At 38.7% G+C, this 14,805-nt stretch overlaps 1 protein-coding gene across 5 annotated transcripts in view; it reads left to right on the top strand.

Moving 5' to 3' along the window:
* DIP2C (disco interacting protein 2 homolog C) overlaps positions 1-14,805 on the top strand; it is a 311,140-nt gene that overhangs the window by 189,063 nt on the left and 107,272 nt on the right. For 4 of the 5 annotated variants that reach the window (XM_082752327.1, XM_082752326.1, XM_082752325.1 and 1 more), the window contains 4 exons: positions 5,703-5,828; positions 6,681-6,890; positions 12,782-12,913; positions 14,252-14,371. In XM_082752327.1, coding sequence (XP_082608453.1) covers positions 5,703-5,828; positions 6,681-6,890; positions 12,782-12,913; positions 14,252-14,371 — 588 coding nt within the window. The remainder of the gene's footprint in view (positions 1-5,702; positions 5,829-6,680; positions 6,891-12,781; positions 12,914-14,251; positions 14,372-14,805) is intronic. The other variant, XM_082752324.1, reaches the window with a different exon arrangement.

Below are 14,805 nucleotides of genomic sequence, written 5' to 3'. Positions count from 1 at the left end.
AGGTCTGTGACCCGTGAGGAGGTATCGCTTTGCTTACAGTACGTCGAATGTTTGACATGCCAGTGGAGCAAATGCAGCTAGTACTGAGCAGAGGAAGCCACTGAGGCATGCGAAATGCACATAGGAAAAAAAAAAAAAAAAGGTTTAAAAACCCCTCCACATGAAGGAAGAATGCAACTGTAACTTATTGACTAGGTTTTGCTTTTTAAAGGAGAAAATGGAAGAAATTCTCCTGCTGGAAGCTGCATGAGTCTGGGACTAGGAATTTACAGCGTGTTTTACATGTTTCAGCTGCAGCCCTGAGCTTTCAGGAGCACTGTGCCTGGCCCAAGCAAAGAACGAGGTGTCGCTGTTAATGAAGTGTAAGGGGAAGGGCGAGTCAGGATGATGCTCCGTGCCAGATGAAGATGCACACTTCAGAAGGGTCTTTTCCTAGCAACTGTAGAGAGACGAGTTGTATAAAACTGTGGTATTGCCCCATGTGTGGACCAGGATGAGGGTGAACTTGTTCATCACGCAACGATTCCCTTCTTGCCTCAGGAAGGCTGATTTGCTTGTAGGCCTCATCAGAGCCTGGAAGGACCAGACACACTGTCCTCCCCAGAGCAAACAGCTTGGAGAGGGCAGCTTGTCATAGAGGAATCACACCACTTGTAGGTACACATACGTCTGTGCATTAATGGGGTAAAAGTTCAAAAGAGACTTACTCAGAGCCAATATAAAGCGCACAATATAAAGCCAATATAAAACTCCTGACCAGCCCCTCTTTCTGTGTGCCAACCCAACATCTGACTACATAAAAAATTGTCCTACCACACCCCAAAAAATCTTACATGTCAGGTCATCAAACATTTAGGGGATAAATGGCTAAGGGACACAGCGTTTGCTTCTATTTTTCTGGGCATTATTATTTAATTTTGAACACCTGTACTCGTTCACGCTACCCACCTACCAGCAGTTACCACAGGTGTGTCTCTGGTATCGTCTGTCACCCAATTCCCCCTGGTCAGAGCAGGCTGCTCCCTCCCACATCACCGTGCACTTAACATGAGTGGTCTCTGAGCATACACGAGTCCCCCAAGTCTCAGCTTAGCTCTGTGGGCTGTGTGCTGACTACTGAGTCCAGTCTCCTGCTGGTTTGTTCTGCCAGTGGCATCACATCGGAGCGGTGTCCAAGCTCAGGTAGGGTATCGCCCGGTGCCACAGATACCGGGAAGTGGGCTTGTTTCCCTTTCCACAGACAATCAAATGCACTGATGTGTCGAACACCCAGCCTTTAGGTCACGCTGAGGGATGAAGCTGGGAAAGACCATGCAGCTAGTACTGAGCTAGTACATGGTGTTCTTAACGAGCTGGTGCTGGGCATTGATGTATTTCTGTGCTGTTTTGTTTTTTCCTAAGCCTTTTCAGTTAAACAGGGACCAGAACATTGTGCCAGGTTACAAGATAAACCAGACAAGAACAATGACTGTGCTAAGCCGAGTGCCTCCTGGGAAACCTGGACAATTCGTCCTGCTGGTAAAATAAAGAGTTCACTGCTGCTTGCAGTAGATTAGAGTTCCTGATTATGGAGCCCTGTGGCCAAAGCCATGGGTCATCACTGTGGGAATCTGAGCTCATGGACTCTCCTCTACACAGTTTTTAATTTCTCTGTCTTTGCTCTGAGGCCTCGTCTCTTACTCAATAGTTCATCAGCTATCTGAAGAGAAACTTTCTCTCTACCACGTGCTGCTTCTTACAGCTCCACTTCCTCTGTATTTCACTTACAGACTTTGCTCACAGGAGTATGTTTGTCCTCTCCGTCCTGTCATAGAAAGTAAAGGGAGAGAATAAACAGAGACAAACAAATGACTGAAAGCAAGAGCCAGGACTGCTTTAGATTTTCTGTTGAGTCTTTCCTGTGGAAAAGCCAGGTGGGAACAGTGAGGATTTTGCTACCTATAGGAGTGCTTTAAAGGTCAGGACCTGGAGTCGTTTTATCAGCTGGAACAGTGCAGTTAGAATGTCATAGACTTCTTCATAAAAGCACATTTCACCTAAAAGCATTTTCTTTCCATACAGACCTGGAGCCTTTTAGAGGGCTTGAGTGCAACTGCGTCAAGGTATATCTGCACTTGAACCTCTGTCAGAAGTTTATAAAGGGTGAGAAATTGCAGCATGCTACACCATGAGGAAAGATAGGAGAGGTCCTTTATTAGTTGATTTATTTTTTATTTTTTAATCAAAGCTCGCAGCTGTGTGGCTTTCAAAATCTTCGTACCTGAAGGATTTTTTTTTTCAGGAAAAATTAGCAAGAAATCTGTATTTTAAGCAGTGTTCAATCCTAATTTGATGAGTTCAGTTAAGATGAGTATACCAGGGTAGATCGAGAAGACAGTCCAGCCATTTGTCAGACCTGCAAGACAAGGGGCATCACCCTGCCAGAGACAGTTCAAAATGCTAGGATGATGTTCACTGCTGATGCTGTGTGTGATGTGTGGAGAATACAGACTGCTCTCAGTGCTGAGGGGATTTGGTAGGATAAACAGTTTCCTGTCCCAAGGGAACTCAAGTATGGCTTCTTACCCTCATTATACTTTTCCCCAGTGTGTATCACAGCTATGGTTTCCTCCCTTTAACGAACAAGGCACTTCTAATTACTATTCTCTGCATTCACTTTATAAGCCTCTTTGTGTTTTGTTTTGGTTTTTTTTTTTTTTTTTTTTTTTTTTTCAGTAGCTGCAGGGGACAGATTGTAGGCAAGCAGTGGGAAAGAAGAGGTCACATACAACATGTCGGGCACCATAGCCAATCTTTCACCAAGCTACAGGCAACGAACTACTGCACTCGAGCTCAAATTGATGAGAAATGAATCACCAGAGTCTCCTTTTGGTCAGATATGTATGTTTCAGTTTAGGTTTAAACCAGGAGACTAAGCCTCTGGGTATGAATGGCTTCAGTGCTGTTTGTTAACAAGTCCAGCTGTAGACAAGAATGTCAAAATGGGTTGAAGAGTATCTTCAGAACCCATCGATAGGTTTTCATTCAAAAAGAAGACCATGCAATCTATTGTCTTCTTCCCTCCTCCTAATCCTTAGCCCTTTTTTAAGTGCTTAGATACACGTCATTTCACCAGCAGCGTTTTTATTCTTGGGAGTGAACATTGTCAAAAGATTTGTCACCCAAGCTGGACTGTTCCTGCTGCCTTTTATTCCTCTCTCCCCAAAAGCCTGAATGCTCTTGGTGGTAGTTCGTGGACCATCTCTGCGTGGCGTCTTCAGCCTTTTTTAGATGTGTCTCCTGTCTTGGTTTGATAGCCCCTGACTGAGCAATGTTTTCGGAACAGCCAAAGAGCAGGCTGCCTGGGAGCAGGTGTGCATGTTCCTTCTGCCCAGCTTCCCCATTGTTTAATCAGTTTCTTATCTTTTCCATTGTTTTATCTTTCCTGCTTTTTTTTTTTTCTTGCTTTTTTTTTTTTTTAAGAGTCCTGTTTGATTTATTCCACAGTAACCCCCGACAAATAAACATATCAGGCATGTGCTTTATTAAGAAAACAATTTAATTCCTGGACTCCCATGGACTCGTTTGAAAATGAAAACACTGCAAAGTGTGTTTTAATTATGCTGAGGGCTTTGCCTCTTCCATCAAAAAAGCATCAAAAAAGAAATCCAAGAGTTGGCAAGTTAGGATTCAGTGTCCAGCTGTCACTAAGCATTTTAAAAATGACTTTTTCAGTGATTCTCCTTAAAAAAATCTTTTGAAGAACTTGGTAGTTAAACCTCATCTCCCTCGTAATGCTTGTAGCAAAAAAGAAAACACAATCCTAAATCCAGTAAAACACAATTCCTCCTGTCTTAATCAGCAAAATTTATTCTCTTCAGAAAATTGCTGTAGAGCTTTTCAAAAAAAGATAGGAAAGGTTGTTTTTTTTATGCTTGATATCTACTTTCTATCATTTGAGTGAAAACCAAGAATTTTCCCTGTTTGTTGGATAAGAAAAGCAAACTGTCAGTGAACATGTTCAGTCCTGTGTACATGAACAGGACTGGTGCGGAGTGATCAGGTAGGAATTTATCTTGAGGACATGCTGTTAGGTAAAGACTTACATTGCTTTTTTTTTTTTTTCTTAGTCTGATATTTTTTGCATAAAACTTTTCATCGGGGTTTAATTATAAGAAAGAATTTAAACCTTCTACTTTAAAATAATGACTTCACAGAAGAGAAATTGTTTTCTGGTTTGATGTTAGTGTTATAATATTCCTCTGTTTTGGTCCTTCAGCTTCATGGCTCGTTTATCATATGCTTTTTCTGTGTTTCTTGTTGATTTTCTTGCTTTTCTTTTCCTGATGTGCTCATTCTCTTCCCAATTTAAAATAAAAGTGAAAAACAACTCACAGAAGCAGCTGATAATGTTCTTTTCCTTAGATTTACTCTTCCCTGCAGTCTTTCACTGAGAGGTCCTTAAGCCTTGGCGGAAGGTAGGGAGCACTATTCTTAAAAACGAGACATTGTGGCTTAGCAGCAGCAGGTGTCATCTAATTCTTCCAGTCATCCTTTCCAGTTGTTACGTACAACGGGGCACTTACACTGTTGTGGTCCAACCAACAGCTCATTAAATAAAGGTGGAACACATTATACCCTCCTCTTTTCTGCTGCTTTTCTCAGGAAATATATCCTTTTCAGAGCTGCCACAATCTTCTTTAACCACAAGTGACTTTTATTGGGTACCATGTGTTGTGCATGCTGTCTCCTCATGCACATCCTTCCCCACACCATAGGAATAGACAGGGAGATAAGGCAAGGTATTAAAGGCAGACTTATTTCACCATATAGTTGTGGTAGTCATTAAAGGATTTGCACAAAGCACAGCAATTATCAAAATATGTTGCTGGTATATTTTACATGTGATAAGTGGACTTTTTTGAACTCGGTAAGTGGAACATAATAAGTGGACTTTTGAACATAAGTGGACTTTTTTGAACTTATACAGCTGTATGTACACATGAAAAGTAGAGAAGCTGTGCTCTGGGGATGTCCCCACTGAGAAGTGGACCTGCCTGTGTTGGAGCCAACAGGTCTAAGCTGGATGTAACACTCACCTGCAAAGCAGAAGGTTCATGTTTAAAGTGCTTGTCGTTCTCATTCCACCTCAGGCCAACTTTCATAATACTTTTTTCATGAATAAAGCCAAGCGACGGTGGCAGGAGAAAGATCTGGGAATGGGGGGAGCCACTGCAATTTTGTTGTGACACTTGGTAGCTCGTACCTTTTGAGCAAACATTCCTGTTCACTTGATTTGTGTGAATTTTGTATAAATGAGAAACCTCATTAATTTCAAAATCAGGTGCTGTTACTACACCACACGTTCACTGAAAACAATAATTGTTGTTGAAGCAACAGCTCATTTCAAAACATTGTGAAATGGAGGTTTACTCTAAGGAAGCAGGGTTCCCGCTCTTCAAATACTGTTACAGTGTTCTGGGAAAACTGTACAGCTCAAAGGATTTGTTTGTTGGTACAGCACTCTTCACTATTGCCTCTTTTTCTAGCATGAGGAGAACTGGTGCAGTCCCTCTGAGATCCCGTGCATTCCTGGGCTTTCATCATTTCATATGTACTGTCAGCTTCACTGGAGTACAATCCAACCTGCACGCAGATGCACTGAATACACAAACAGTTCTTTTCTGCTGGAACACTAGCTTGAAATCTCTCTTTTCTTCCAGATGTCCACACAGAAGCAGTTCAGGCAGCCCTTGCTAAACATAAAGAAAGGAAAATGGCAGTCCCCATGCCCTCAAAACGACGTTCGTTGGTGGTGCAAACATCAATGGATGCCTACACACCGCCAGGTGAGCACTTGTGTTTGTGCATTTTACGGAAAATTTTTAAAAGGTTCTTTGTGCTGCTGTGAACTAATGGTCTAATGGACAGTAACAGAAATGACATCTGAAACATACTGAACATAACATTGAGGTACCTCTGAAGAGAAGAAGGTGGAAAGTCAACTGGGGCAGTTTCCGTGACTGCTTTGCCCTTGGTGGTACCTCACCTAGCGTTAATCGCTTTGATCTCATGAGGCCCTAACTATGGTAAAGTTGTGATATAATATGTGACTTAAGGTATCATTCAAGTTTCTGGTTTATTCCTTAATTCTGCAATGAAAAGTTGCCTTTAAAATTTGTCATACCAGCTCTTTATGAATTTATATGGTCTTTTACCTACTTACTACTCTGAAAATACTCCACGTTTTGCTTTCTGATACTCACTGAATTCAGCTGCGACTCAATTTCTCACTGAGGGGTAGGCTTTTTACAGCTGTTTTTTTAAAGCTGGTTTTTCTCAGACATTGTGGAGTGTGTTTTGAAAAATATTTGGGGTATTTTGTACTGTTAATATGTGGTTGGAGATCTTCAGAAGATCTCAAGCCACACTGGAAAGAAAGCAACTTCTATTATCCTTATCTGTTTTCTTGTAGAATAATATACAAGCCATTGAAGTAGTGCATGAAAGCTCTCTCAAAGTAGTTAGCAATTGTCTTTGGTTTCAGGGCTCTTGGTATTACAGTCTTTTCTTATTGTGTTTGCCTGCCTTTGTGAGTTTTTCTTAATGAGAGTTTTCTTTAGATTTATAACATGAACATGCCTTACTTCTACTTAAACAAGCAAAAGCACTGCAACTAACAGGCTGTTTTTAATTATTAGATACTTCTTCTGGTTCAGAAGATGAAGGCTCTGTGCAGGGTGACTCCCAGGGAACTCCCACCTCAAGTCAGGGGAGTATAAACATGGAACACTGGATCAGTCAAGCGATCCATGGCTCTACCACGTCAACCACTTCCTCCTCCTCAACACAAAGTGGAGGCAGTGGTGCTGCACACAGGCTAGCTGATGTTATGGCTCAAACGCATATAGGTTAGTATACCACCGTTTTCAGTATCTTCAGTTTATTGTGAATTTTGTCTCTCACATTCAGCTGATTCTGCTATTTGAAGCCTTACAAAAAGTTTTCTTGTGCTTTTTCGTCTTTTTCTCGGTTTATAATAATAGTCTCATTAAAAAATGCAATTAAAAATTGGGGGTAGACTTCTGTTATGGCTAACAGTCTAGGTGTTGGCACCCAAATATCTAAACTGCTTTGCTTGAATTCCATTACTTAGCACTAAAAGAGATCTCTTTAGGATCCATCAGTAAGGAAAATTAGTGCATGCAGCATTAGGGATTGCTTGCACACAAGTTTCTCCTACTTCTGCAATAGTTTAATTACACGGTTTGAGTGATTTTAGGTAATTCTCTGTTAAGAGTATGTGCTCTTAATTGAATCTAGAATTGGCTGGGATAGCTAACTATGATCAACCTTGACAAATACTACTATATACTGTCATAAAAGGAAGCTGGTATTATTATTAATAGCTTGTTTATATTCTTTGGATAGATCACTGAAGTCAAGGCTTTCTTTCCATTACAGACCTAAACTTCACAAACATTAACTGTTTCTGGATATTGTGCTATTGCCATTTGTCTTCATTTAAATGAGGTGGCTATTAGAATGATTAGGCACATAGAAAGCAAGACTTGTGCTCCCTTCATTCTCCAGTAACTGCTGTTAATTATATGAAGTGTCTGCTTTGGGTACATTCTTGCAGTGGCTGTTTATTGGGTTGTCTCACTAAAATATGTTGGAGCCTATATTGGAACAGATAAAGCAACCTTGCTACAGTTCTGCTGCACATACATTTTAGTGTTCCTCAGCTGATCATTCCTTTTCAAGTATATGTAATGAGACACATGAAACATTTTACGTGTTCCTGATTTTATATGCTGAACAGTAGTCCATGTCCCTTTTTCTTTTGCTGTTGGTATAGCTTGATGTAACACCTGTATTTTCAGATGACTAATCCTCTTACCACAGTATGGAATTGCTGAATTGCAGGCAGGGGAAGAATTTGTATTGTATTCTTACATTCATGCCAAGTGAATAGCTTAGTACCTTGTTTTAGAAACACATACACTTCTGAACACATTAATCATTGCATTTGGTTATTTTCTGTGACTTCATCTTGAAATGCTAGAGGAAATTATAGCATAGAGAATTAAATTTATCCAAACTCTTAAAAGGTTGCATTACTCACACACACAAATCTCATGTGTCTTAAAATATAGCTTCTTTATAATGTGACACTTCAGTAATTTTAAATCTGGCACAGTAAATCTTCTCTTATAATCACTGAGTTTGCAGTAAATAATGCAGCATTTTTAGAGCTAAATTAAGATGACAGTATTGTGTGGAAGAAGAAAAATACTATTTTTTTTTTCTCCTTTGTTGTTGACTGGAGCGAGCTCTCCTTTGAAGAAAGCAGATAAGCTTACCTCAGTGTAAATATGTTTTCATTCTGACAATTAGGTACCATAAATAGCAAATCTAGTTGAACAGTAGTTGTGATGTAAAGTTTGTTTGGATACAAAATATGACTGATATCTGCTAACAGGCTCAGACTGTGATCTTAAGGTTACCGTCTTTGTTGCTAAGATCATTGGAAAAAGCAACAGAATCTGCACAGATGATAATTCTGAGGTATATTCACATGGCTTGATGTTTGTTTGGTCCGGGGTGTTGTTCTCCAGATCAGTTTGCAAGAAGCAAATCATCATGTACTGCCATAGTCTGGAGATGCAATTTTGATAAGTACAAATTTAAGGGGCAACAGGGAAGACCTGTAATGATAACCAAAAAAAGCCCTCCATTCTGACATCCACTAGGATTTCACCTCCAGAGTGCATCACAGAATCAAAGGGAGATTTTTCCAGTGAAAGTGCCTTAATACAGTCCTGAGAAGGAATTGGATAAAACATTTTGGCTATGATATAATCAAAGTTTAGCTTTCTGTATCATTTAGATTATTTGCATAAGCTATTGTATGTTTATTATCTTACACTGTTTATTTAATTTCATGGCTTCTGCTGCTTTATTATGGCCAAAGGTCTAGTATAGGATAGATTTCCTTTAAGTATTTGTTCTCAGCTATAAGACACTCAGGTGTCTGTATGAAGCTACAGAGAGAATTTCTAGTTTGGCATATGTTTCAAAACTGTGTTGGGTAATCCTTGAACTTAGATATCAAAACAGTGAAATCTCTAAAAAATATTTAACATTCATTACATCTTTGAGTCAGTGCTCTATATATTTCTAAGGTCTATAAGCTTTCATTTGTCTGTATTATATTTTTTGGACCTATACAGATATAAAAATCAAGGTGAGAAAACATCCCAGAGCTCAGAAAGTTCATGTAATGATAATCACACAGTGCTTAGCTGTGACTGTAAATTTAGAGAGATTAACGAGTTATAAAATTTCTCACTATAAAATTTCTCACTATAAAATTTCGGTCCTGTAGCTGCTTTTAATGTTTCCTTTATGTGTTTCAAATATGTTTCTCTTTGGAAATCAAAGGCCTCTATTGGAACCAAAGGCCACATAGGTTTCTAATAAAATCAATATAAAAACATGTGCCATGAGGCCTGATGGATAGTTCTCTGACAACCTTAAAATTCTTATGTGTCCGGAGAACGAATATTAACTTATGATACAGGGGACTAGTTTAAAATAGCCTCTGTCACCTGGATACTAATACAGGTGAAACCTGGCTGATAAAAAAGCTACAGCTCTTACTCTGGATTTCCCATCCCTGACAACGAGAAGAGCCAGCTTGCTTGGGAGAAAAAGCTATATTCTCATCAAGTGCAGTATTGTAAGGATGTTATTTGAATTCCTGGAGACTTTCCAAATCCGTAGTGTTTATTTGTGCTTCCTATCTTCCACTCAAAAGTATTCCTCTACCTCTTTACTTCTTAAACATGGTGCTCTGTCAAAATACACCCTCTATCCCTACATGAATGTGCTCTGGATTGTTGGTTCTTTTTCATTTTCATGAAATGGGGTAGATTATATCGCTCCAGTAGCAGAAATGAAGGGTCTTAACTGGAAACAGCTGCTCAGTCTGTGATCTTCTAATGCAAGAATATTGGAAGAGATGGAGAGAAGAGGTGATGCAGATATGTGTGTTTGATGGAGGAAATTCTTTGAAGTCATGCAGCTGTCGCAGTTTCTATTTTTTAATCAACAGATGTGTCAAGATGATTATTCTTAACTAAACCTCAAACAGTACTTCAAGTTACCAGACATAAGACCAAGCTGCTCTATACAGATTGTGTTCATAGTCTATGCCTGGATTACTTTTCTACACACACACAAAAAAAAATACATAAGAATTTCACATAACATAAGAATTAACATTTTCTTTAGATGTCTTTTGGACTGAATTTTTGTCTTTGTGACTTTCATTTCTCCAAGCCTGAGAAGGGAACTGACTGAAGATTTGTAAGTCTAATGAATGAAACCTACAGCTGTAAATATGGCCATGATAAGACATCTTTTATAGAACATCCTACAAAGAAATAGGGCAAGATGAACCTTATTGTTCATCTTCTGCTGGATAAGGATTCTTCTTAATAGAAATGTAAATAGCAGATGGGCAGAGTGTGTGATAAAACTGCACCCTTTGACCAGCCAGTGGTGACCACATAGGGAAGAGAATTCATCCTGGGTAATTTCAAGTGCAGTGCTGCTTGTTCAAAAGAAAACCTTTTTACAAAATAGCAGGAAGCTTCTTTCCCATTCTATTTCACCCTGCTCTGCACCATGTGTTACAAAGAAGTATTTGGTTTCACGTCTATAGATGCGAGGGGAAAGCATCTCTGCTCTGCAGTGCTTTGAGTCACGCATCTTCTCTCCCACACATTAAAAAAAAATCATATCAATGTAAAAACCTGAAAGGAGATACTTTAACTCAAATTCAATTTGTCTTATAAAGTCTGAAAGATGGAAATATTTCACTGAATAGATGTAAACAATTATAGCTAAAAAAATACTTTCTCATGTTACTAATAGCTGACTAAGTACAATTATTTTCTTAGTCATGACCTCCTCTCCTATTTGCATAGCAAAACTGCATTATAAGTTAAAGATAAAAAGATAAACATCAGCATTTTTTAATTGACGTAGTTATTGGGTAATTCAATCATGATCTATAAAAAGCTGCCACTTAAAAAGAAGGGGCAAAAATTGTGCTGATTCTAAAATACTTGATAAATGACAAGACTCCTCAAATGAAGATATTATTCAAATAATTACCAGTAAAAGCTTCATTGTCCAAGCTATTATACTTCAGCTGGTCACTTATAACACAATATAAGGTCTCTATTTCAGTAAAGTGGTAAGAGTGGATGTGATCAGAATTAAAAGGCTCAACTGGACATGTGCAGGTTGCAAGACATTTTTGAGTGGTACAATAAAATCCATCTCATGTTTTCTTCAACCAGTTACAGTGAACATCATTGAACATCATATGATGTTCATGAATATAAACATTAAATAACAACTATAGACATTAATATCATGTCTTAATTTTTCATGATGATTGTCTGTCAAATGCTGCATTCAAATGAGAAGTATGCAAAATAGCCATCTAATATAGCATCCATGTACTGTATTTATTGCCATAAAAATTAGTTTTCTCTCTTGGTAGTACATGAATTTGGGATTTAATGCACAAGAATTACATCGGTCCAAAGTTCAAGACTCATGGAAATGCTTGATGATTACATTTCAGGTGAAATTCACTGTAGAAGTTGGTATTAGAGTAGATTTACAACATCATAATCATAATACTTGTAGGGCATATTTACTAAAATGCACATCTCTAAAGTAATATTGGAACAAAATTAACATTTTTCCAGAATGTTTCTATGTTAAAAATTCTTTCCCTATTATAAAATGGAGAGCATTCTTTGTCACTTCATTGGCAGCAGTATGAAGACTTGTCCTCTTTTCTATCTCAGAGGCTCCTGGGGATCGCTTATGTCAATAAAGAGAGAAGATGTTATTTGTTCATGGCATTTATCTCTATCTACCCTAATGCCTATGAAAATGTGGAATAAAATTATAAGACAAACTGTAAAAATAATATACAATATGTAGGTAATACAGACTGAGACTTGAAAACGTGAAAACAAACTGGAGCATGCTGAGTTATCAGGCTATGAAAGAGAAAGATTAGCGCAGTGGAATTGTTTGGAAATGCTGGAATAAGTCAGATGGGTTTGTGTTTGTCTTCTGGAAGGCATATCTTTGTTATGCAGAAGCATTGAAATAGCTCTGTCTAAAAATAGTAGACAAGCAAGTGTCCATGCAGAATGTAAAGTTCACGTTTCTTTACATTTTATTTCTTTCCCCTAGATTCCAACCCTGCTGTGATTGATTTTTTTTTTCTTAATAAAACAATGATTTCCTTTTTCAAGTAAAATTGTCATATTCAAAATATGAGAGATATGCATTGGCACTTGCAAGTGATTGGCAACGTGCCATATTCTCTTTGTGTCATAAAACTAAAGCAGTAATCTGTGAGAAGTATATTTGTCTGGGTCTTTTGCTATTTGAAGCTGTCCACAAAGTTTAACTTGGTATAAAATTAAATGTCAGTGGAGAACCAACAATCTAATTATATCTTTTTTCTTTTTTTTTAAGCTTATTGTTTATATTCTTGCAGATATATGGTACTTGGTGTAATCAATGGAAAAGTTAAAATTATGATGTACTTTATAGTTGTATACATTCATTTTGTGCATGAACTTCGTTGCCTGTTTGGATGTTGAAAAAAAGTCAAATCGTGTTCTTTCCTCTCCCCTTTGTTCTTCTGCCCTTCAACACTAGAGGTACATGGTTAAACCTTTTAACTTATTTTTCACAGAAAATCATTCTGCCCCTCCAGATGTTACCACTTACACCTCAGAACACTCAATACAAGTAGAAAGACCACAAGGATCAACGGCACGGGTGGCACCAAAGTATGGAAACGCTGAACTTATGGAAACTGGTGATGGTATGTCAAGAAGCAAAATCGTTTTCTCTTTGAGTATTGTAACCTTTTTGTAGTTAGCGTATGCATCTGTTCCTTGTTTCTTCTGGGCACTTGTCATTTATAAACACCCACGTAGTTAAAGCATCTTTGCAGTCCTCAAATAAACTGGTATACATGAAGCTGACAAAGAGAAATATTTCTTAATCAGCCCAGCTGATTCCCTGTATAAATTGTTTTGCAAATGGAAGCAGCAAGTCTCTCTAGATCTGCTTTTCTGCTTTTATCATGCTGTCTGGTTACAGCTAGGCTGTTTTTTAAAGGGCAAGAAATGCGACATACAATAGGATGGTTACATCTTGAAAAGTGTCATGATTAAAGTTTTATTTTCTCAGTATTTTTTTTTTTTTTGAAAAACAGTTATTTGTAAACCCTTTCTTATTTACTGCTCCTCTTTTCTAAAACATATTAACCGATACCTCAGCAGGGTGTGGAATTGTTGACCAAGTGTATCCCATCTAAACTTAGCAGCTTCAGCTATAAAAACCACTTGGCAGAAGTGTTGGAGCCAACCGTATAGAAGGGTAGGAAGTCAAAATTTCTGCAATGCAGTGACAGAAAGTTATTAGTTCAGGATCAGATGACATGAATGTTGCAGAGGCTTTGCACTCTGCCGGGGAAAGGGAGGGGGGAGGTGTTTGATGGGATTATATTACAAAAGTGCCCCTTGCCCCACACTGCTGTTCATAATTGTGTTTTTCAAAGTGCTGTGTGGACAAGCATGCTCCCGTTGGAGACTGCTGGCTGATGGAATTGGCTGTAGGGATGGTTGGGGAATACGGGGTCATGCTGAAGTAATGCAAAGATGTCAGCCATGTTTAAGATGGATACTGGACAGACATCCACTGCAGTGTAAAGAGCAACCCAGAATAAATGATGGGACAGAGCCTATGAACCGTGCTCCTTGCTGAACCAGTGATCACAGGGAGAGACCATGCCCATCTTCTCAACGACCATCACCAGTGCCACCTAGAAGAGTTCTCTCAGGTTGCCAACACTCTGTAGGGAGGGCTTTTTCACTGTGCATCTCTCCCCCAGTCTATGTGCTTTTCCCCTCTAACTTTGCAAGCTCACTCTGATGTTGTTGTATTTATTGTTTTTATTTGCGCTAGGCATCATTGTTCCTTTTTGCTGAAACGATCTTAATGTCTTAATGGTGAATACTTGAGTCACACTCATGGTATGGCATGAAACTGTAGTTGTGGTGGCCTTGCAGTCCTAGACTTTTTCTTACCCCAATTAACGTCTGGTGGCGTTCAGCGTAGCGGTCAACTGATGTCTCCATTGATCCCTGTCCTGCAGGAGTACCAGTGAGCAGCAGAGTGTCAGCAAAGATTCAGCAGCTGGTCAATACACTAAAACGGCCCAAACGACCACCATTACGAGAGTTCTTTGTAGATGACTTTGAGGAATTGTTAGAAGGTAAAATGACTGTTTTTCAAAAGGTTTGGGGATCTCTTATTAAAACTCTGTAAAATGTTTGTCTCGCACATTGACTTTCTAGAAAACTAAGTAAGCCCTCCTTGTACTGGCAAGTACCAAAAAACTGTCGATATTCAGTGGAATCCGCTTGTAGTAAGCTTGGATGTAGTGCACTAGAATCAAAAGTCTCTGGTGTTTGCTCATGGTTCTGCTTGCAATGCAACTGCAGAAGAGAGGGAGAAACAGCTTTGCTCTGAGAACATTCAGCAGTGCGTTACAACCATTTCTTTTGAACATCAATATGAAAAAAACCTGTCAGTGAAGGAGCATGTTAAATGTTTCATACATCCTTTGTGTAACAAAGGAACATAAAAAACAAACAAAACCAAAAACTACTTGTAAGATAGAAACATGGATAAAGCCAATAAATGGAA

This window comes from Aythya marila, assembly GCF_965140915.1.
Source record: "Aythya marila genome assembly, chromosome: 2".
NCBI lineage: Eukaryota > Metazoa > Chordata > Aves > Anseriformes > Anatidae > Aythya > Aythya marila.
This window is presented reverse-complemented; position numbering and strand designations above follow the sequence as displayed.